The following is a 19,122-nucleotide window of genomic DNA, read 5'->3' as shown; positions in this document are numbered from 1 at the left end:
CTACAGCTACGAACTGCTTAGTGACTTGCCTTTCTCATATATATTCATTATATTTTTATCTATAATACTGTTATTTCCATTGAAAATGATGGTTGTGTAGCGAAAAAGCTGTTATCCCCCCCCCCAAAAAAAAAAAAACTAGATTAATTCCACCCTTTTCAATAATTTGCCTATTCCTAAATACCATGTTAGAAGAACGTATGACCTTTAACTTAATCTCATCACCAAGCACCTCCAAAAAAAAAAAAAGGCAAAAAAAGAAAAGATGGTCTGCCATTTATTTCTCTCATTTATAGTTTATTAAACCTAAAGATAATAGGAAAAAGGTGGAAAATAGCAGAGTATGTCTGGGCTGTAGTATCAGATATCATTGCTTATTACTGGCTATCTGCCTGGTAATCATAAATCCATAGGGCAATATTCTAAAATCTTTTGCTTTTCAGGTAGGTGTGAGCCAAAAAGAAAAAAAAAAGTTTAATTTTCTATGAAGAGCAGAAAACAGCAAGCACAGCACAATTGAGTAGCAGGATGCATAAATATTCGTGATTACAAACCCTTTCACATAAAGCAAACAGGAAGAGTTTGAAGCTAAGAGTATGTACATCATGCAAAAGGTATCTCTGTCCCAGAAGATAGATATCGCATAGTCTATGAATGAACTGCTCCAATAAATTATATTATTCCTCAGAGGGGAAAGGAGAGCAATGTTATAAACAGTGACTTCAGAAAAGTGAGAACAATAGGGCATTGAATTTTGCAAGAGTGAATTGAGGATCTTTTTTTCCTGGAGGAAAGCTCAGTATCACTGCCCAATAAGCCTTATAAATAAAAACATTAACTCCAGCACTGCCTGCTCCTCTAAGCACCTTAGCATCTCGCCCTTTCAACATATCAGAATCAAAACGTACATGCAAAATAATACAGGACGTACAGAATTAAGCATGTTTCAAATATATTTTTAAAAATATGCCTTCCAGACAGCTCAGAAAGGATGCAGTTCTGCCAAAGCACATATCACACACACAGCTTTGTTGATGATAGATTGTGCCATGCATCTTCTACATGGAAGTCTCAACAAATCAAAAAAAAAAAAAAAAAACACACTGTACATCACCTCCTCCTTGTATTGCCTGATACAAACTGAATAGCCATAGATAAAGGAAAGCTAAGCCAGAGCAGCGTTTCTGAACCCCAGAACCCAAGAATCCAGAACCCCCAGAATTCAAAATCCCCAGAACCGCGACCCAAGTAGCAGCAGGAGCCCAGCAGCACCCCAGGCTGCCCTCGGGAAGATGCCCCGCACTGAGGGCAGGCCTGCCGGCCAGCCCAAGGGCACAAGGCTCACAGATCACATTGAGGAGCAGCTGACGCTTTCTGCAGAAAAAAGTTAAAAGCTAGTTATAAAGCTTTTTCAGGTGACAAGCTCTCTTTTTTCCTAAGGGAAAGACGCTCACTAATTCAATCCAGTTTCCAGGGTGCAAGTCTTGATAACTAATTCAAACTGCTCACTGAAAAGATATTCTGATTCCAAATTTCTGCTTGCTATCACCTCTATGCCAGACGCTAAGTATTGGCGAGCCTAATTTCATCTCACATGGTCATTTCTCCTTTCCTCTGGCTCTTTATTTGCTTTCCTGATTTGTCAGAATTGGAAATTGATAGTCCCATAAACTAGAGAGTCGTTTTTAAACACACGAGCTCTGTCTGCTCCAACAATGATAACAAGTTTCTCAGAGGTTTATGGCAATCTCAAGGAGCATATGTTTTTCAAGAACATTGGGATATTTTCCCTTATTGCTATGCAACATTCCTCCTTTACTTCCTATGCATACTCATTCTGCCAAAGTTCTCTGAAACCCATTTTTTATGTGCATTTGAACCTTACCCACTCACTCTGAGGGTTTCTTTTGTTTTATAATGAAGCTTATGTCAGACAGCTTATTACTGTTTATATAATTGCCTAGCCTGACACCGAAGAGCATGGAAAAAAGTTTTGTTTAAAAAAAAAATGCTGAAAATGGTTTCTCCATTTTAGCCTCACTGTAAGCTAAGGTAATGGCTTTTGAGAGGCTTACAAAAAGATTACTGTCAGTACTCTTAAACCACAAAGCAATTAACACTTCACAGCTTTGCCTTTATACGTTACTTGTTTCTCCTTTTACAACCTTCTTTCCGGCACTTTACAGTCTTGTGACACTTACCTCTTCTACCCCACTGATGCTGCTTTCTTCTGCACCCTCCCCAGTCTTCCTCTCCCAAGCCGCGCTTTCCTCTTGCTTCCCTTCAGCTTTCTGCTCCTTCTCCCGTGGCCCACCCAGAGCCACGGAGCTGGGGTCGGGCAGGTGCTCTGCTTCCCAAATGGCAGCCTGCCTTGAAATGCAGGGACAGTCGCTGCCTTCTCAGCTGCAAGCTGTGGCCTGCACAGATCCCATGCTATTTTCACCCAATGGAAAGGCAATCACACTGGCAAAAGCTGTTCTGGTTTCAGTATTTGGGGAAGGAACGTTGCGTGTGTTGAAAGAGGAAACTTTTTGAGGTCACAAGCAAAGATCTTGCGGGCTTCCTCCCAGCTTGATACGACAAAATTCAACCCGATTTTAAGGCTGATATCACCATGTTAAAACTGCAGCATAAAGTATTGTCTTTGATTTTCTGCTAAAAGTTCATTTGCTGTCTTTTTTTTTTTTTTTTTCTTTTCCCACTCCTTGAAAGTGAACATATCTGTTTAATTTGACTGACTGTTTCTGGTACCTCGTTATCCTTTCACATGTACAATACTGACTTATTGCTCTACTGGAATAAGAGAATTGCCTTGCAAAAAAACATAAAAGAGCATTCAGTGCTGCAAACACTGAGTTTATCACTATTCTAGTGAAAACTTCTGTTTTGCTTCTAACCTCAACCTGTGAATTTGTGTGAATATGCAAGAACTTCAGCTTTTATTTCTCTTAAACATGTCTCTAATTCTTATAGATGCTTACAAAAAGCATAAAAAAGCAACCTGGAAACACTTAACGATTTAAGCATGGGAAAGGAAGATCTGTATATATGCATTATATGTGTGTAATACTTTCTGTTCAATCTTGTTATTGCTGTTAGTCCTGATGTGTGATTCTTCCTGGTTTTGGAAAATAAATTTCTCTTTTGCAGAATTGCACCAGATGGGAAAAGACTTATGCTGCAGCACAGATCCATGTCCTGAACCAAGCAGAAGAGAGACTCAGACGAGGACCTCAGAGCCAAAGCAACAGCCCCATCCATCAGTTTTTTTCTTAGCAGAGTGTCTCACAATCTTCTGTTGCAATTGTTTCACGTCATATATATAATTTAATGTTCACTGGAGAAGCAGCTTGAACAGGCCCCGTAACCTCACTGAGTGCCCCACCTATGTGACTACAAGCTGTCCTGAAGTGGAGGTTTCTGTTGCTCAGAAAAAGCTTTGGGACAGCTCAGTGTTTAAGCGGAGAAGTTGAAATTTTGAAAATGCTCTGGGGATGAGAAAGCTATTTCCTTCTCATTTCTGGTAGCAAGCAAACATAGTAAAGGGACAAATAAATACAAAAGGAACAATGTCAGGGAGACTAAAGGAACTGCTCAGTCATACTACTCTTTGGGAATTCTATGGTTCAGCTTTCTGTAATAATGTAAAGCAGACATCACCAGGCAAGAGTACTACATTTGTATTTAATGAGTGAGATTGAACTGGTGTAACTTTCCTCAGGAGGTTACTTTCTGTGCATCAATTCTAGAGAATCTTTCACAGAATCACAGAATCATCTAGGTTGGAAGAGACCTCCAAGATCACCGAGTCCAACCTCTGACCTAACACTAACAAGTCCTCCACTAAACCATATCATTATCTTTAACCAGTAACATCCAAAATTCACCAATATCTTCATAGGCATTTAGCTTTTCTTCTTTTCCCTTCCCAACTTTAAGAAGTAAAGAGAAAAGAGCAGACAAGCTGAAGTGCTCTCCACTGAAACAGCTCGTCCTTACAGCTGAGGATCTGCAAGACAGTTTGTGGCACTTCCACTATTAGAGCAGTTGAGAAGTCCTTGCTTTCAGCTTGCAGAAATCAACATGAGTAAAACTAAACTAAGAAACTAAGAACAGCAAAAAACTTTGTTGTTGTTGTTGTTTTCCTTTCAGAAAGAAGTATAGAAGCGTTTTCTGGAAAAAAAATATTACTTAAAGGAAACACTAAAACCAAATAAGGACACTAAACAATGATTTTTATTATTTAACAGCATCCTCTTATGCCTTGTAGTTCACTGACACTAGATGCTCATACTTTTATTCCACTTTTCCTGTATTTTAAGCCCTCAAACTGCAGCATTATTCTTAAGAGTTCAGGGCTTTGCTGTTTTTTAACCACATTCTGAACTCTGCGTTTACTGTCTTTCCTTGATCTCCCTTGTCTTTTGATCAGTACAGAAAACTTTGAACTATTCATGAAACACAATAACAACAAAACTTCTGCAGGTCTTGGCAGCATCTCTGCATCATAGCTGTATCCAAATTATGCCTTCAGCTAGACGTGTATAACCTTACAGAAGAACAAGTCACATAATCACAAGTGTTAGAGGAACACAAAGATGAACCCCTGGAGAGTAGGTCCTGTGTGATGCATCTCGGGTCTGAAGAGCTCCAGAGGCAGATTTTACAGCTGAACCAACTGTAACGTTTCCAGGCATTAGAGCTACCCCTGCAAGAGTTCCTCAGGAGCATGAAAAGTTAACCCTTTAGACTGGTGTTAGTTAAGGATCTCTTCTTCACACCTTGTTATGAGCTACAGTTACGCTATCCACGCCCCATAACAATATAGCTGAGAACAATGTAGTCTGCAAAGCATTAAAAAGGAAGCACTAGAAAAAGTTAGACTGTCAGATCTCATGTTAGGTTTCCAGGTTTGGAGATTAGAAAGATTGATTTCAGATTTAGAAAGTAAGCAGCTTAGACAAACAATCCATGAAACACATCAAACATCAGATGTTCCACTGCTATTTTAAACACTTTTCAAAAAGTCACTTAAGTCATTGGTTTTAAGCGCATGAATCCATCGGGCTTCCCTTTCGATTGTGGATGTTCAGGACACTTCAAGAGCTGACTTCAGGCTTGTGGGCATAGTTCTAACAGCCAGAAAAGTATTAATACCACTAGAGTGTAAATCTAGTTATGTGCCTCATTCAAAATTTGTGAGATAATAAATATGCAGACTTCTCTAAAATGCTAAGATGAATATAATGTATATGTTACAATAAGAATTAATAAGATTATGTAGAATAGCTGTTCTTAATTAGCTTTTGTTCTGACATTTTCCAGTATCTGATATGTAATTACTATCTATTCGATTAAAGTTTAATTAAATACCTAAGCATTTAACAATCCATCATTATAAAGTTTTGCATGGTATCATCATGTTAAATAAACATTAGGTCAGAATTAAAATAAAAAAGCAGCAATTTAAGTTATACCTTTACATCTACATTTAAGCTCTACATCAAGCAGTTGAATTTCAAAATTACTAGATGCCAGGTAGCTCCCCTTGAAATACACCAACGAGCTATCTAGTACCATTAACAGCTGCAGGATACGACCCAGCTGCTGTAGAGCTTACAAACTGAACAATTCTGTTCCCCTGCCCTCTTTTGTTATTTTTGCTTTCTCCATGAACATTTGATGTCTCGCCTTTTGTAGACTTTCAAAAATGAAATCCCCCGTCCGTTTTTTTAAGCTATTTGCTTAATCCTCCTCAAAAGTCTTGTGGCATAAAATCAAAATAGGTCAACCATCTTAGCATAGCAGCACTCGAACCTATCTTATATAGAACGTAAAATTACAACAATCTGAAAAGAAAACATCTAGTGTTTCAGGTGGTGTCAACTATGCACTAGCCTTGATTTTATTAAAAAGGAAAAAAAATGTATTTTTATTATTACATCACAAAAAGAAAACTCAGCTGGAATATACTGTAAGTGAACTAATGTACTTAATTAACATAGAAAATAAAAGACTACCCTGCAAGTGTGTATACTGAAACCATCCAGCAAGTGAACCAATAGTCATAACCAAACATTTTATGACTTTCTCCTGTCATTGGTGTCAGAGATATAAAAACAGACTAGGAGTCTTGTATTATAAATTTTTATTGATCCTAAATTTAGATTTATTTTTTTTATAAGAAAAAGTGCAAGTTACTTTTACTGCTCCGTTGAGCATTTGTTATACTCTAGTATCAGCTCCATTGCCAAGCATCCTTCTCCTGAGGTTACTGAAAACCAGAAAATACAGTACTGTAACAGATCTTATCCTCACTATGTTCAGATACGCTCTATGCTGTCCTGAGAAATATCCCAGATACAGTCATATAAATAGTACAATATTGGAGAGGACTTTGGTGCTAGCACAGACCACATCACCGCATTTTAAGTGTGCTTTAGCACCTCAATAGTAACTGCATAACACAGGCAGCTAGGCATCGTGACGGTGTATTTTCATGCAACTAAAACTGTCCTGTTTCTAATGGTTTGAGAAAATGTGGTAGGAGGACAAAGCCTGTAAATGTGTGCAGTTGTATCAGCTGCATATACAAGTTCCTGTGTACATGACAGTTCTGGGGACGAGTATTCCCCTTCAAAGACTCTTCCTTAGCTCTGATCACCAGCTTCACCATGGTGTTCCACTGAGTTATGAGAAGGCAGTTTACATCTTCAGCAGCGTTTACCCAAGCACAAGGCACGTAAATGATCAAGTCAATTTTCAGTTAACAATAATAATAAACAATCTGAAAATTCTTTCTAATAGATCATCCCCCCCTCAAGAAAAGGATAATATTCTCTTTCTCCCCCCATCCCAAATATTTCTCTGACATACAATATGTCAACAAAACTAAAGCGTGCTGTAGAATCAATTCAAAACTTGTAATATCCAGCACTCTTGCTGGGTCTGTGCTTGGCACTTAGCCCCTGTATGGCTTTTCTCATCATGTTAAAGCTGCAAGATTCAGGACAAATGGACCATACTTTACTCCACTTTCCACAAAGGCAAGCACAGACACAGTGTCCTGTATGAAGCAAGAGTGATCATTTAAATCTGTGGAAATATTGTGACAAGACAACTTGGCATACCAATATAGATAGTAATATATCTTATATACCCAAATACATTATTCAACATATTTATTCCACTTAACATCTATTTGAAGAGTCTTTAGTAATACCGAATAATTTGAAACCATACCCACCAGTAAGAAAAACCCTGAACTGGGTTAAAGGTTCAAATAAGTGACTCTTAAAAGGTCATTTCCTTGTAACTTGCTATAGCTGCAGCTCTTAATTTGCATCCCTAACAGAGGAAACAAACAATTTTCCCAAACCCAGATACTGCAGGTTAATGCTTTGACATCAGCTTTCACCAGTTCATAGTTTGGTCATTACTCAAATATTCAATATATAACGCTGAAGAGTTAAACATCCTACCACCTACTTTGATTTATTTCTTTCAATTCTCTGGGAGTTTTGTTTATAACTACAGGGCTGGGTTTGGTGGTGCCAATAGATTCAGCCCAGGGATAGATAGCTGAATGCTTAGATCATTATACAGAATTACAGTATATTGATTAGAATACCTGTAGAATAACTAAATACAAAACTAGTAATCTTACTGAGAAAAATACTACAAGGGATCAGGTCTAGCCTAAGCAAATAATATAGTTTCAGCATTGCTGAAGAGAATACGAGCAGTCTAAAAAATAAATTTTTCCAGTTATTTTCTTTAAGTTGGTATTTTTTGCAGTCAATAAAAATATTAATATAATTTTATTTCTCACTTTTATCATTTTTACGTACTGACACAATATTATCTATTCTGTCCTCAAGACATAGGGGGTGATGCTGGACCAATAAAAGGTACAACTGCACTTTCTTTTTGTGTCTTCTGAATTTCCAGAATATCTGAGCACACAGAGCACAGACTGGTACTGTATCACACAACACTAATTCTAAGCATTTAATCCTGTCTTCTACACATTGGCCAAGGCAATACAAACACCAAAAAAATTCCTCTTCGATAGCAAAATTATATATACTATATTTTATATAAGCCTTCTGTCCCTCTCCACTTGAACATACACTATCAAATCATTCTGGCCATTATTTTATATTGAGCAGATGGTATTATGAGATTTTTGATAAAGAACAACAATTACCCAGCAAGGGTTGCAAAGGGGTCGGTGAAACCAAGATTAACAATTGATTAGCTTTAATGGACCGTGACAGTAATAAACAACAGAGCTCTACACAAAGATTTGATTGTCCTGTTAATGCTGCTGACACAAATGGCTTTTAACTGGCTTCCTGAAAGCGTTAATATCTTCAAAGCCTCAGCAAATGAAGGACTTTGTCAAAGTGAGAACTATCCTGCAGTGAAGAAGCACTTACTGTAGGTCTCAAAAAAAAAAAAAAAAAAAGAAAAAAAGAAAAAAAAAATTCTATAAAACGTTTCTGATTTTTTTCCAGACAATAGCTCCTATTTCTTCAAGGCAAAGTGCAAAAAATAAAATACAGCACACCTCTAAAAGGCTTGAACGTAACAGAGCTCTAAAGCATTTGAATACAGAAGTCATCATTCATTGAACATAACAATAATATGAATAATCACTTCCAATGCTCTCATTTTATCTTTACTACAACTTGCAGTGACAGACCTCTGCTAAATTGATTTTTTTTTATCCTTAGCTCTGAAAAGTTCACTCTTTTTTTTTTTCTTCACAGAAAATTGGTTACTTGTATCAACTTTTCAACTTTTCATTAAAAAGAAAATGGAAAATGTTTTGTGATTACTGGAAGTAACCATGGTAAATTCTGATAACAGAACTTACAGTTCTGCGTATTCCTTAGCTGAATGTATGGGAAAGCCTGCAGGAAAAGTCTCTGTTTCCCTTAATGCTTAAGCTTAAAATTTAAATGGACACATGGCTAATATTCACAGAAAGTTTTAAAATTAATTCTAGATAGCTGAAGTCAAAGTAAACAAAACTCCCCCTAACATGGTGTTCAGGAAACCAAAGATACAGGAACTCAAAGGTAAGATGTTACACATTTAACTATTGAGTAACGCTTTCTGTCAAATTTCCCATTATTAGGCTAGATCACTTGTTTCTTTTAAATTAATCTGTTTTTTAACTACGCCCTTCATTTAAGCAAAGATTTTTCTTTGAAACGTTTCTAACTGTGAGCTGCTTCTTCCCTCCCTAGTTATTTCTAAAGGCAGTATATTCAGACAATAATGGTCTGGCTCTAAGGGCTTCTAGGTAAAAGAGAAAAGAAAAAGAGAACAGCGTCTGCTTTAGACACAGATCCGAAGGCAAACCATTTGCTCAAATCAAGGTCATGCTAATCCCATCCCCATGGGTCACACCCCATCTGCAAATTCAACTCTTGTACTGAACAATTCCTTGCCAGTGCACTGTAACAATGAAACATGCTGCTAATTACTGAGTTTAAATATCTTGACCTAGGCAGACGTACAAAGAATTCAAATGAAATCTCTAAAAGGAAAATCCACCTGCCAGGTCTCTCAACACACACACCCTGAATGTGTAACCTGTCAAAATACTGAGCCAGCCTTCATTAATTCCATCTTCTGTAAGTAGCATCCTTCTATTACTCACAGACTTGGCCTTCTACAGCAGTTCTTCACGTAAGCTATTGTATAAATCCATACTCTTATGACAAATATTGAAGAAATCTATTATTAGTTACCTGCAAATCAGCATCAAACTCATGTTTCAGGTAAGCATCTTCTGCAGCTTCAACAAGACGCTGGAAAAAAAAAGAAAAACATTTATTTTTTGAAATAAGAGATAGCATGTTAAATCCAGGAGTTTCTTCCAGTATTACAAAAAGAAAATAATTGCTTGAGAACTGTGTAATTCATCATCTCCACATGATATCTACTATAATATTTCATTAATTCAGAAAAAGAAATAAATAGAAATAACCTAACCACAGCTTAAAAAAAGGATCAGAGTTTTTAAATCCTCAGCATCCATGCTTGGTGGTACAAAATTTTCAGAAGACATCAACTACTAATTAATAAAGATAAATATACAGATCATTTGTTCATTTTTTTTCCCCTTGCAAGTGCTCAGCATCCTGAAGCTCCCACTCAGATACTGATTTTTAAAAAAACACAAAATCACGTAAAGAGGCTTCAACACTGGACTTTACTTTGCATATAGATTCCCTTTGCAAATCTTTCTTAAAATTAAAATGAGAAGTATTTCCTAATAATGCCCTTGACTGAAAGCAACTTAAATAAAAACGTATTTCTAAATAATAAATCAAATATGAAAGATTAGAAAAACAGATGTGAGGTTGATTTACCTAGCAGATTTAAAGTGTTGTGCATACTACTTTAACATGGTGTATAAACACAAGAACTGTCTGCTATTACGGAAGTAATATTTACCAAATGACAGTAATTCAGTAGTATTTTTTCCTCTTAATACTCAGAATTCTCTGTTGTGTTCCTTATTACTATTATCTGAAGGAAAAAATAAGGTTTGTACTAGGACACAGCTACTTGAAAACTAATTCACATGGGGGTTTGCTGCAGACATTCTCTTCTGAAAAGAGATAACATCCTTTCCAGGATGTTTTACATAGGGTTTGTTATAGCTCAGTATTTCAACTCTAAACACAACTCTTCCTGTGTTTTATTTAAACTAACCGGACATTCATGTATGCACAATATAAAATCAATCAGAGCATGAACTGCCACAGAATATTTTGATCCTTCCTTATTCTTTTTTTTTTTTTTTTTTTGGGGGGGTATATCGGATACTGGTATGTATATACATTTATTTTTTTTAATCGCAAAGCAAGTGAGCTCAAGGCTCTCATTCATGACACTCAATGGACAGCTGTGCGCACTTCTGCTTCCTGTTTCAAGACTGTACACCTTTATCAAGTCTTCGGACATAGATCAAAAGGGAATCAGAATTCCTATCAATTGCTATACAATTTACTATAATGGAAACTATGAAAAATATTTCTGGTTGCCAATTCAGACCAAATGGTTCAACAAAAAACTGAGTTTAAGGCAGAGCCTCATTGGTTCCATTTGCATTCACCAGGGTCTGCAGAGCAGCAGCACACCACAGCCTTTCCTCCCACATCTGTCTCATCACATGGCTTGCAAACCCTCGGTCTTCTGCTGGGCTCCTGCAGCACCCTGCTCAGCAGCCCCCAGCAGGAAGGCTGTCCCACCTTTTCCCTCATTCCTTACTCCCATACCAGGGAAGCCAAACCAGAACTGAACTGAAAGGCGTACTGGCTCACCTTCCTGCAGGCAGATAAAAGTAAGCAAAACATCATGACAGGTTGCGTGAAGGCAAGCCATGAGAAAATATTTCAAATAAAGTGTGAAAACCTATGGAATTGTTTCAACTGCTCCTGTACTGTATGGATAGTAGCAAAAATGCACCCTGCAATTTGAAATGGAATCAAATATTAATTTAACCCACTTTTTTTTTTCCTCTCATTTAGAATCAAAAAAAGCCCAAACTATTTTGGTAGGAAAGCCTGAGAACCACGAGGATTAAACATTTGAATAATCTCTGAAGCCCATCTTTAGCGTGTTAGTGACCTGTTAATGCTGTTATACAAATATAGACATCATTCCTTAATTATGAAGAAGACATTTCATGTAATATAACTACTCTAATTCAATGCATTTCTGGAGGTGTGTACCCCTTTATATCAAAACTATAGTTGTATGACTACTCTGTGCACACGTAATACAAAAGATCATGACTGATGAGTATTTCTAAGTGAAACATTAAAAAATAAATAGAGTGAGGAAAAAGAAGAGCCAAAAAAAATCTTAATACAGAAAAGAATACATGGAAAAAAGAAACATTTTTTATTACTGTGCTGAAACACTTAGTCAACAGAAGAAAAATTATGGTAGTATTTCATGAGATATCAGTACCTAGTGGGCTAGAAAAATAATTCATAGTTTCTTATATAGTTTGCATTGATCCCTATGTGTTTCAATTACATTTTTGCCTCAGTGAGGTAAATTTAAACCAAGATTTATACCTACATGTTAGAAATAGCTAGAGAAATGTAAGATGGGCAATAGTAGAAACATCTGGTAAGGAGGGTAGCACTGAAGTGAAAAGTACAAATTGATATAATAATGATTTTTCATTAAAATGTCAGTTGTTGTATTTGTTCTTTCAAAAAAAAAAGTTATGTACATCTCAGCACTCTTTCAATGCAATATTCTCCATAGGAAACAGAACAACAAAAAAGCAATCTACAGACACGTTTCCTTGGACAAGCAGACACAAATGCTTCATCCTTAAAAATCTAATAGGAAAAATTAAATTTAGGTACACTGAATGTAGATAACACAAGCAGATACTACATTTTCTATGTATTAGTCCCTAACCACAAGGTTTGCTTGAACTATCTCAGCACCATCAGAAAGGAGACTGTGAGAAATCTGGGACAGCTACAGAACAGATAAACTACTAAGAAGCTGAAGCCCACAAAATTGCACATTAGTGGATATACACAGATGATATCAGAATGAATTTTTTTTGGAGGAGGAGGGGACTATTTTGCCTTTTTTAATTCTTCTCATGCAGAAGTCCCCAAAGGGATGAAGCATGATGGAAGAAATTCCTTAAAGGTTGGGAGACAAAAACATGAAAAACACGTCATACTGCAATACTTTTTTTTTTTTTTGAGGCCAACAATAACCCTTCAAAATATTTTAATGACTGAGCAGTTATCTAGCAATGATTGCTCAACACTTTGCATGATTAGTGATTCTAATCTAATAGTTTATAATTACACTTTTAATACAAATGCCAATATATTTTCAGTAGAGTAAACATGCTCTAAAATCATTGCTGTAACAAATAAATGTTCACCAAGCTGTGGTTATCCTGAAGGGAGTTGTGAGTTATCTATATATTTTACATGGAATGAATTACCAATGCTCAATGAGCTATTGTTGGAGTTAAACCTTTTAAGACTTTTTTTTAGGAGCATCTAGCTCTACATGTTTGCATGTGCATGCACACAGAAGTCCAGGGCAGCATACAATCTTCAGAGAGAGAACAATTTCCACATTCTATGGCAGTTCAGCTGAAGCTCCCCTTGTTAAGGAACCAATCCTTGTAATTTTTCAAATATGCATAAATTTGAGAAAGATTAACTGACTTAGATAGCATACCAAAATGCAGCATGGATACAAACAGGGCATGAACCAGGGAAAGGAACAAATCTCACACCCTCAAAAGAAATACCCAAACAGTCACCAAAATAAAAAGCCAATGTTGGATATTTTTAGTAGTATCACAGTTAATGTAGAGAAGGCTGAGAGAAGAAATATTTTTTTCTTCTCAATAACATGAAAAAAAAAAATCCATCAAGCCATTTAAGATTAATTTTTTGACAAATATCTTAAATTCAGTAACCTGATATTCCCAGATAAACTCTCATTCATGTTAGGTTGTTGTAGAGCCAACAACAAAAAATAGTGAATGAAACAGAATAGATAAGGGAAAAACAGAATCCAACAGAAACTGGGGTAAAATGGATCACATGGGCAAAAAAGTGAAAATAAATGAAGAGGAAAATAATTTTTAGGAAAAACAAGAAGAAAATAAAGCACAGGGTATCAGTTTTAGCTTCTGAGAAGGTATTTACTGTTTCCATGTTTCTTGTAAGGCTTTCAGCTCATTTTTCTATAACTGTCCTTCATTAGAATCACATTTCCAGTTAGAATAAATAAATTCACAAGCAAAACAGAGCCTGAAACAGTTTGCGCATTCCTGAACCACAGAATGTCACTAAAACATATCCATAAATGCTGTCTGATGTTATATTCTTCTCTCTTCAGCTATCAAATCTTAAAGAAACACATTTATATTTGACAGTTTACTTTCTGTTTTTGAAGGTAAACCAATTGCCACACATAAAACCAGAAATGCTGCTAGAAATTGCTCTCTTCTCAAAACCAAACAGCTACAAATTTCAGAAAATAACAGAAGACTGCTCTGCCTTAGTATCGGTACCAAGCTGGTACTAGTTATGACTATTTTAGTCAATAACATTAATAGTTTATATTCCATAATACTAATATGATGAAATTTCTTTTCAAAACAGCCAAAACTGCTATATTGGGATGTACTTAAACACAACACTATAAAGAAACAGGAAATGAAAGCTATGCCCTCTCCATGGTAGATGCTCCTTTGTTCCGTCCCAGCCTCACTGCTAACAAAGCAGCTAAGAAGCACAGCTTCAGTTCTGCCTGTTAAAATGTCACTGTCAGCTGCCCTTCTACTTGCACATTATTGCCAAACTCTCTAGACTATGCCTCAATATTTCTTTCAGTACATTATGTGAATCTTACCAGTTTGAGTTACATCTGCTCTGTGCTACGCAGTGCACAATCATCATTTTGGGTCTATAATAATTTCACACAGGATACTTCAGGCAAGGTTCACGCAAGGGCCACTGATTCTTGCCCTGCTCTGAACAGTAGGACATAACTATCAAAAAAAAAATGTAGATAAACCCATAGGAAGCTCTTCTATTCTAGCATCTCAATAAATTCAATTACAATTAACAGGAAAAAAAAAAAAAAAAAGCCTCAACCCAAACTATAATCTTTCATCTTTTCCCCAAGGCATTAGATCTGTTGGAGATTCACCACCCACCCAAATCTTGTATACTCCTTCACAGTTGGTTTGAGATGTGGTTTGTAGATGAAAAATAATTAAATGCTTTATTAAAAAATGGCAAAAAGTCTAATCCCAAGAACATCCTAGGAATATAACACAAAGTTAATAATGAAAAACAACTGCATGCAGAAAAAAACCAGGAACTTAAGTAAGCTTAAAAACCTGTCTCGCAGTGTTCTTTGTGTGAAATTGTAACAAGGGCTTCTCAATCAAATTCAAACAAAATTTGTAAGTACAGACAGCAGGTAGGAAAATGAAGGGGAACTAGTCCTTTGAAAGATGTTCTTTCTTTAACAATTTGTAGCAATTTTTTTTGTATTATATTACCAAAAGAACAAAACTAGAAAATGTTCTGTAATGGAAAATACTGACAACTACCAAGAGTTACCCTTTTTCAGATGAAATACTTGGTGCAATTTTAATAACCTTGTTATTGATTTGACCATCAAATTTCAGATCAAAGTTTATAATAATTGAGCTGTGAACATGCCAAGAACACTTCCTAAAGTGCAGCCAGATAACTATTTAAAACACAGTTCAGCAGGTGAGTAGAGTCCTGGGAGAGAAACCACAACTTGCTTTTCAGTCAGAGTAATTTTCTTCACTGGCTCCTTCATTAGAAGCCAAGGTTGTGCATGTGGGAGCACTCAGTAACAGATTACCAAACTTTAAAAACATTACCCATGTATCTTCCTGTGACTTCCCAATTTTGGGGTTCATTTCAGAAGTGAAAAAGGGATTTCCTTTCCAGGCAACCTGTGAGGCTACAGGTGCTTTGAAAACTTCTGAAAAGTTTGGACTGTTTGGGGGGAAAAATGAAAGAAATAAAATAAAAAATAAAATAAAATAAAAAAAATAAAAAAATAAAAATAAAAATAAATAAAATAAAAATATTTATTAGCTTGAAGTGTGTTTAGGTAATATTCTGGCATGGGTGGTAATTCTGCTGCAATCCCTCCTTACTTCCACCAGAGTTCTGGGGTTTGCTTCTTGCATAGTTCATTTAACAGAGAAGGTAAAGAAACCAACAGAGAATATTTTATGGTGTCCATCAGTTCCCTATTATCTTCTATGCTTGAAAACAATATCATGTAACGTGGTGATGAATGCACTGATGTGTAAACAGGCCTCTCAGTCTCACTATTTCATTGCAAATAGCTTTGCACGTGCTTGCCGTAACCAGAGAAGCAGGGTAGATATCAGAGACCCATGCTGACTTCGGAGGAACATTTGCTACCATCAGAAACACATGGATTTTCAGACAGGCCAAGAACAACAGCCTTGAAATTTGGCTGTTTTTCCCCCCTCAAGATCAGGGCAGGGGTGTGAAGGGGAAAAACGGTTTCTTTTCAGAAAACGCAGCAGCAGATTTTATTTCCTACTCTGTTCTCCTCAATTACAAGTACTTTGAAGAAAATTCTGTAATTAGAAGTGCTGTTGCTGTGCTTAAGACACACTGAAAATTAAGCCTGTTATCTTGATATAAGAAGAGATCCTACTTCTTGTGGCTTAAGACAGATATTAATCTTGCAATTAATGCTATATCAAAACCAGACTGCTCTAGGACTAGTATCAAACTCCCCTCCAACTTACCAGGCAATGCTCAGTCACAGTGATGCATTAACATATAATCAAAGCATAAATTATAAATAAAGAATAAAAAAATTGAAAGCTTAAAATATGCAATTATTGTAAATAACTTCAATTATCCTCTTTTATTCATTCAAAACTGGCAGATTTTCAGGTTGATCATTGTTAGAGAGTTAGCTAGTTTTTTGAAGCAACAAAGATCTTAGCCTGGCAAAGAGCTGGACAAACAAATGAAGCTGTAAATGGATTAGTTATGATAAAGTACATGAATCTCACATGTAGCATAACAGTGGTTAGGACAATTCTGGTGTAATTAGATGCATTTCTAACTAACTAGGTTAACGCTACAACTCCATATTTAGTTACGGCATCTGGAGATTACCATGGAAGGAAGGCCACAGATGAAGAGGTAACATTCTACTGGGCTCAAAGGTGCACAAAGCCAATAAATCAAACAAAATATTACCAAATCTATTGCTAGTACGTTATGCCTGACACAGAGCAGAAAGGAATCATGTGCTAAATATGGTTTTCTTCTGTTCTTTTAATTTCATAAATCCCAGCCATCAAGGAGTCAGTTCCATTGCAGATGCAACCTGAGGTGGTTTCAAGACTATTTTAAATTTGATGTGCCTGCCCTGAGTACTGCAGTGCCCAGCTCCTTCAGCCACCTCTCCTGCACCTGAGGGCCAAGGGAAAGATTCTTCACCATTTCGCACCAATCATGCATTTATCCAAGGTTAACTCTTTTAGAAATACCTTTACACAGCTTCTTAATTCCACTTGCAATATGAAAGCTCCATCGTAATGTTTTGTTTTCAGTTAATAATTCACAACTGATACATTGCTCCCTTCCCCGTAATTTAAAAAAGTTATAAATAATTTTTATTTGTAAAACACCTTCCAAAATCAAGGAAAGCTGGTCTGTGTGTGTACACAAATGCACATATATAAATAAGCATCTGTGTACACATCTCTCCCTCCCTCCCTAAGTACAGCCTGTAAGCCTTAGAAGCCTGTAAGTATCACCACGATTCTTAGTTCCGTCCCCTACACTGATATCACTAAATTAAAACATCTAATTCTCACATGTAAGCCTCCACAGGTCACTCTCTTCAGCTGACTTCATCATGCTCCTTCTAGTGCCAGGATATCTTGCTGCATTTGAGTACTGTGTCAACTTGCACAATGTCTGAGCAAAAACAGTTTGCCCTTTGCTCTGACAGCTCTCAGCACCATTGCTGGATGCTTTGCAGATATTGCTGAAAGACGATCTGGGATAACTGTTGCCATGTGAGTTCACTGAATGCAAAATTCTCTATTGGTAGGATTCATCTCGCCTAACTTCAGCTATTTCAAAGTTAATCACCTCTCTACACAAGTTAACTAAATGTCCTCCATACGTAGAGACAAAACTCTGAAGAGCAGCTCATCCCATTCTAAAATAGTTGATAAGATACTGGGAAGAGAGAACTTCTGAGCTTTTCCTTCACTTTTTTCTTTAGTAGATGTGTAACTGTATACAGCTGACATTAAGGGAGATGAATCCTACACCATATGTACAACATAAATGAGCTAAAGAAACACAGAAATATTCCCATGCCTACTGAATAGGGGAAAAAGCCTTGGGGTAACACCTTGTCCTGACAGCAGTCTGGGGACTAGGAACTGTGCTGAGGTGTTTCTGCACTACGCACATGCAGAAGCACCATGCAAATCCAACTGGCTGCTCTGCTCCCTCCTTCGGCTTCTCTCCTCACTTCTGCACTGAAGCTCAAACCCCCAGGTTACTTCCAATTCAACTTGCAATCTGTGATCAACTTCAACAAAATCAGTTATGATATACCATCCTTCCAGTTGCCAACCAGACACTGACACAACAACAACAAAACTGCAAGATTTATTACTCAAAACAAAGGTCAATTTCAGAGTTTGCAGGGATTTATTTCCATTGCCTCACCCAGCACTCAATCACAACACACTGAGACTTATCTTCACTTTTAAACCAAGCTGTTCACAGAAGGTATTACTCTCTCTCAAGTCAATTTGACTGTTATTGACTTTCCAGAGGGTCAGGACTTCTGTTGCTGACACACTAAATTAAATATTTAAAAAAAAAAAAAAAAAAAGAATTTAAAATGAGAAATCAAATTTGAACAGGTTTTTTGTTTTGTTTTGTTTAAAAAAAAATAGGTGAAGTAGAATAGGTGATGAGAATGCTCTAAGCTAGATATTAAGGTTAGTATTACCGGGAAGATGTAAAGCAGTACTTCCTGAAGTAAGCTGGCAGGCACGGTCAGTTTGGAATTGGGATACAGTGACGATATCGTATCAAGTATTCCACCTCTCCTAACAGCTATCCTGAGAATTAAAACAAGTATTAGTATCGTTATATTTCTATAGTTTTAGAACAAGTACGTTATGCTAGAAACTTCAAGCACTAGTACGGATGACAAAGCCAAACTCACAAAAGCTAGGAAGTGCCAGAATGGAGGTGCCTTAGTTCAATGCCCAGTAACACTATGTTGTCGTTATTGATGTGATAGTGCATTGTCTTGTCCATACGATTTTGCTTGGTTAGAACACTGATAAATATTGCCTATGACCTTTGCAGGCCTTGCAGAGTGATGGCAGTAGTTATCCATTTCTATATGCACCAGCAATGGCCTTTGCAATCATTCACCTCAGGTTACGCAGGCACAGATTCAATTGCCCACTGAAATATACCCACTTCTGCCTTCCAATAACCATAGTTTAATCCT

The 19,122-nt window shown here is 36.6% G+C and overlaps 1 protein-coding gene across 1 annotated transcript in view; it reads right to left on the bottom strand.

The window, feature by feature from the left end:
• The window catches only part of CACNA2D3 (calcium voltage-gated channel auxiliary subunit alpha2delta 3), a 455,579-nt gene that overhangs the window by 314,036 nt on the left and 122,421 nt on the right, over positions 1-19,122 (bottom strand). Inside the window, exon 4 of the mRNA XM_035558456.2 lies at positions 9,765-9,824. Within this exon, the coding sequence (XP_035414349.1) occupies positions 9,765-9,824 (60 nt within the window). The remainder of the gene's footprint in view (positions 1-9,764; positions 9,825-19,122) is intronic.

This window comes from Cygnus atratus, chromosome 10 (genome assembly GCF_013377495.2).
Source record: "Cygnus atratus isolate AKBS03 ecotype Queensland, Australia chromosome 10, CAtr_DNAZoo_HiC_assembly, whole genome shotgun sequence".
NCBI classification, from domain to species: Eukaryota; Metazoa; Chordata; class Aves; order Anseriformes; family Anatidae; genus Cygnus; species Cygnus atratus.
This window is presented reverse-complemented; position numbering and strand designations above follow the sequence as displayed.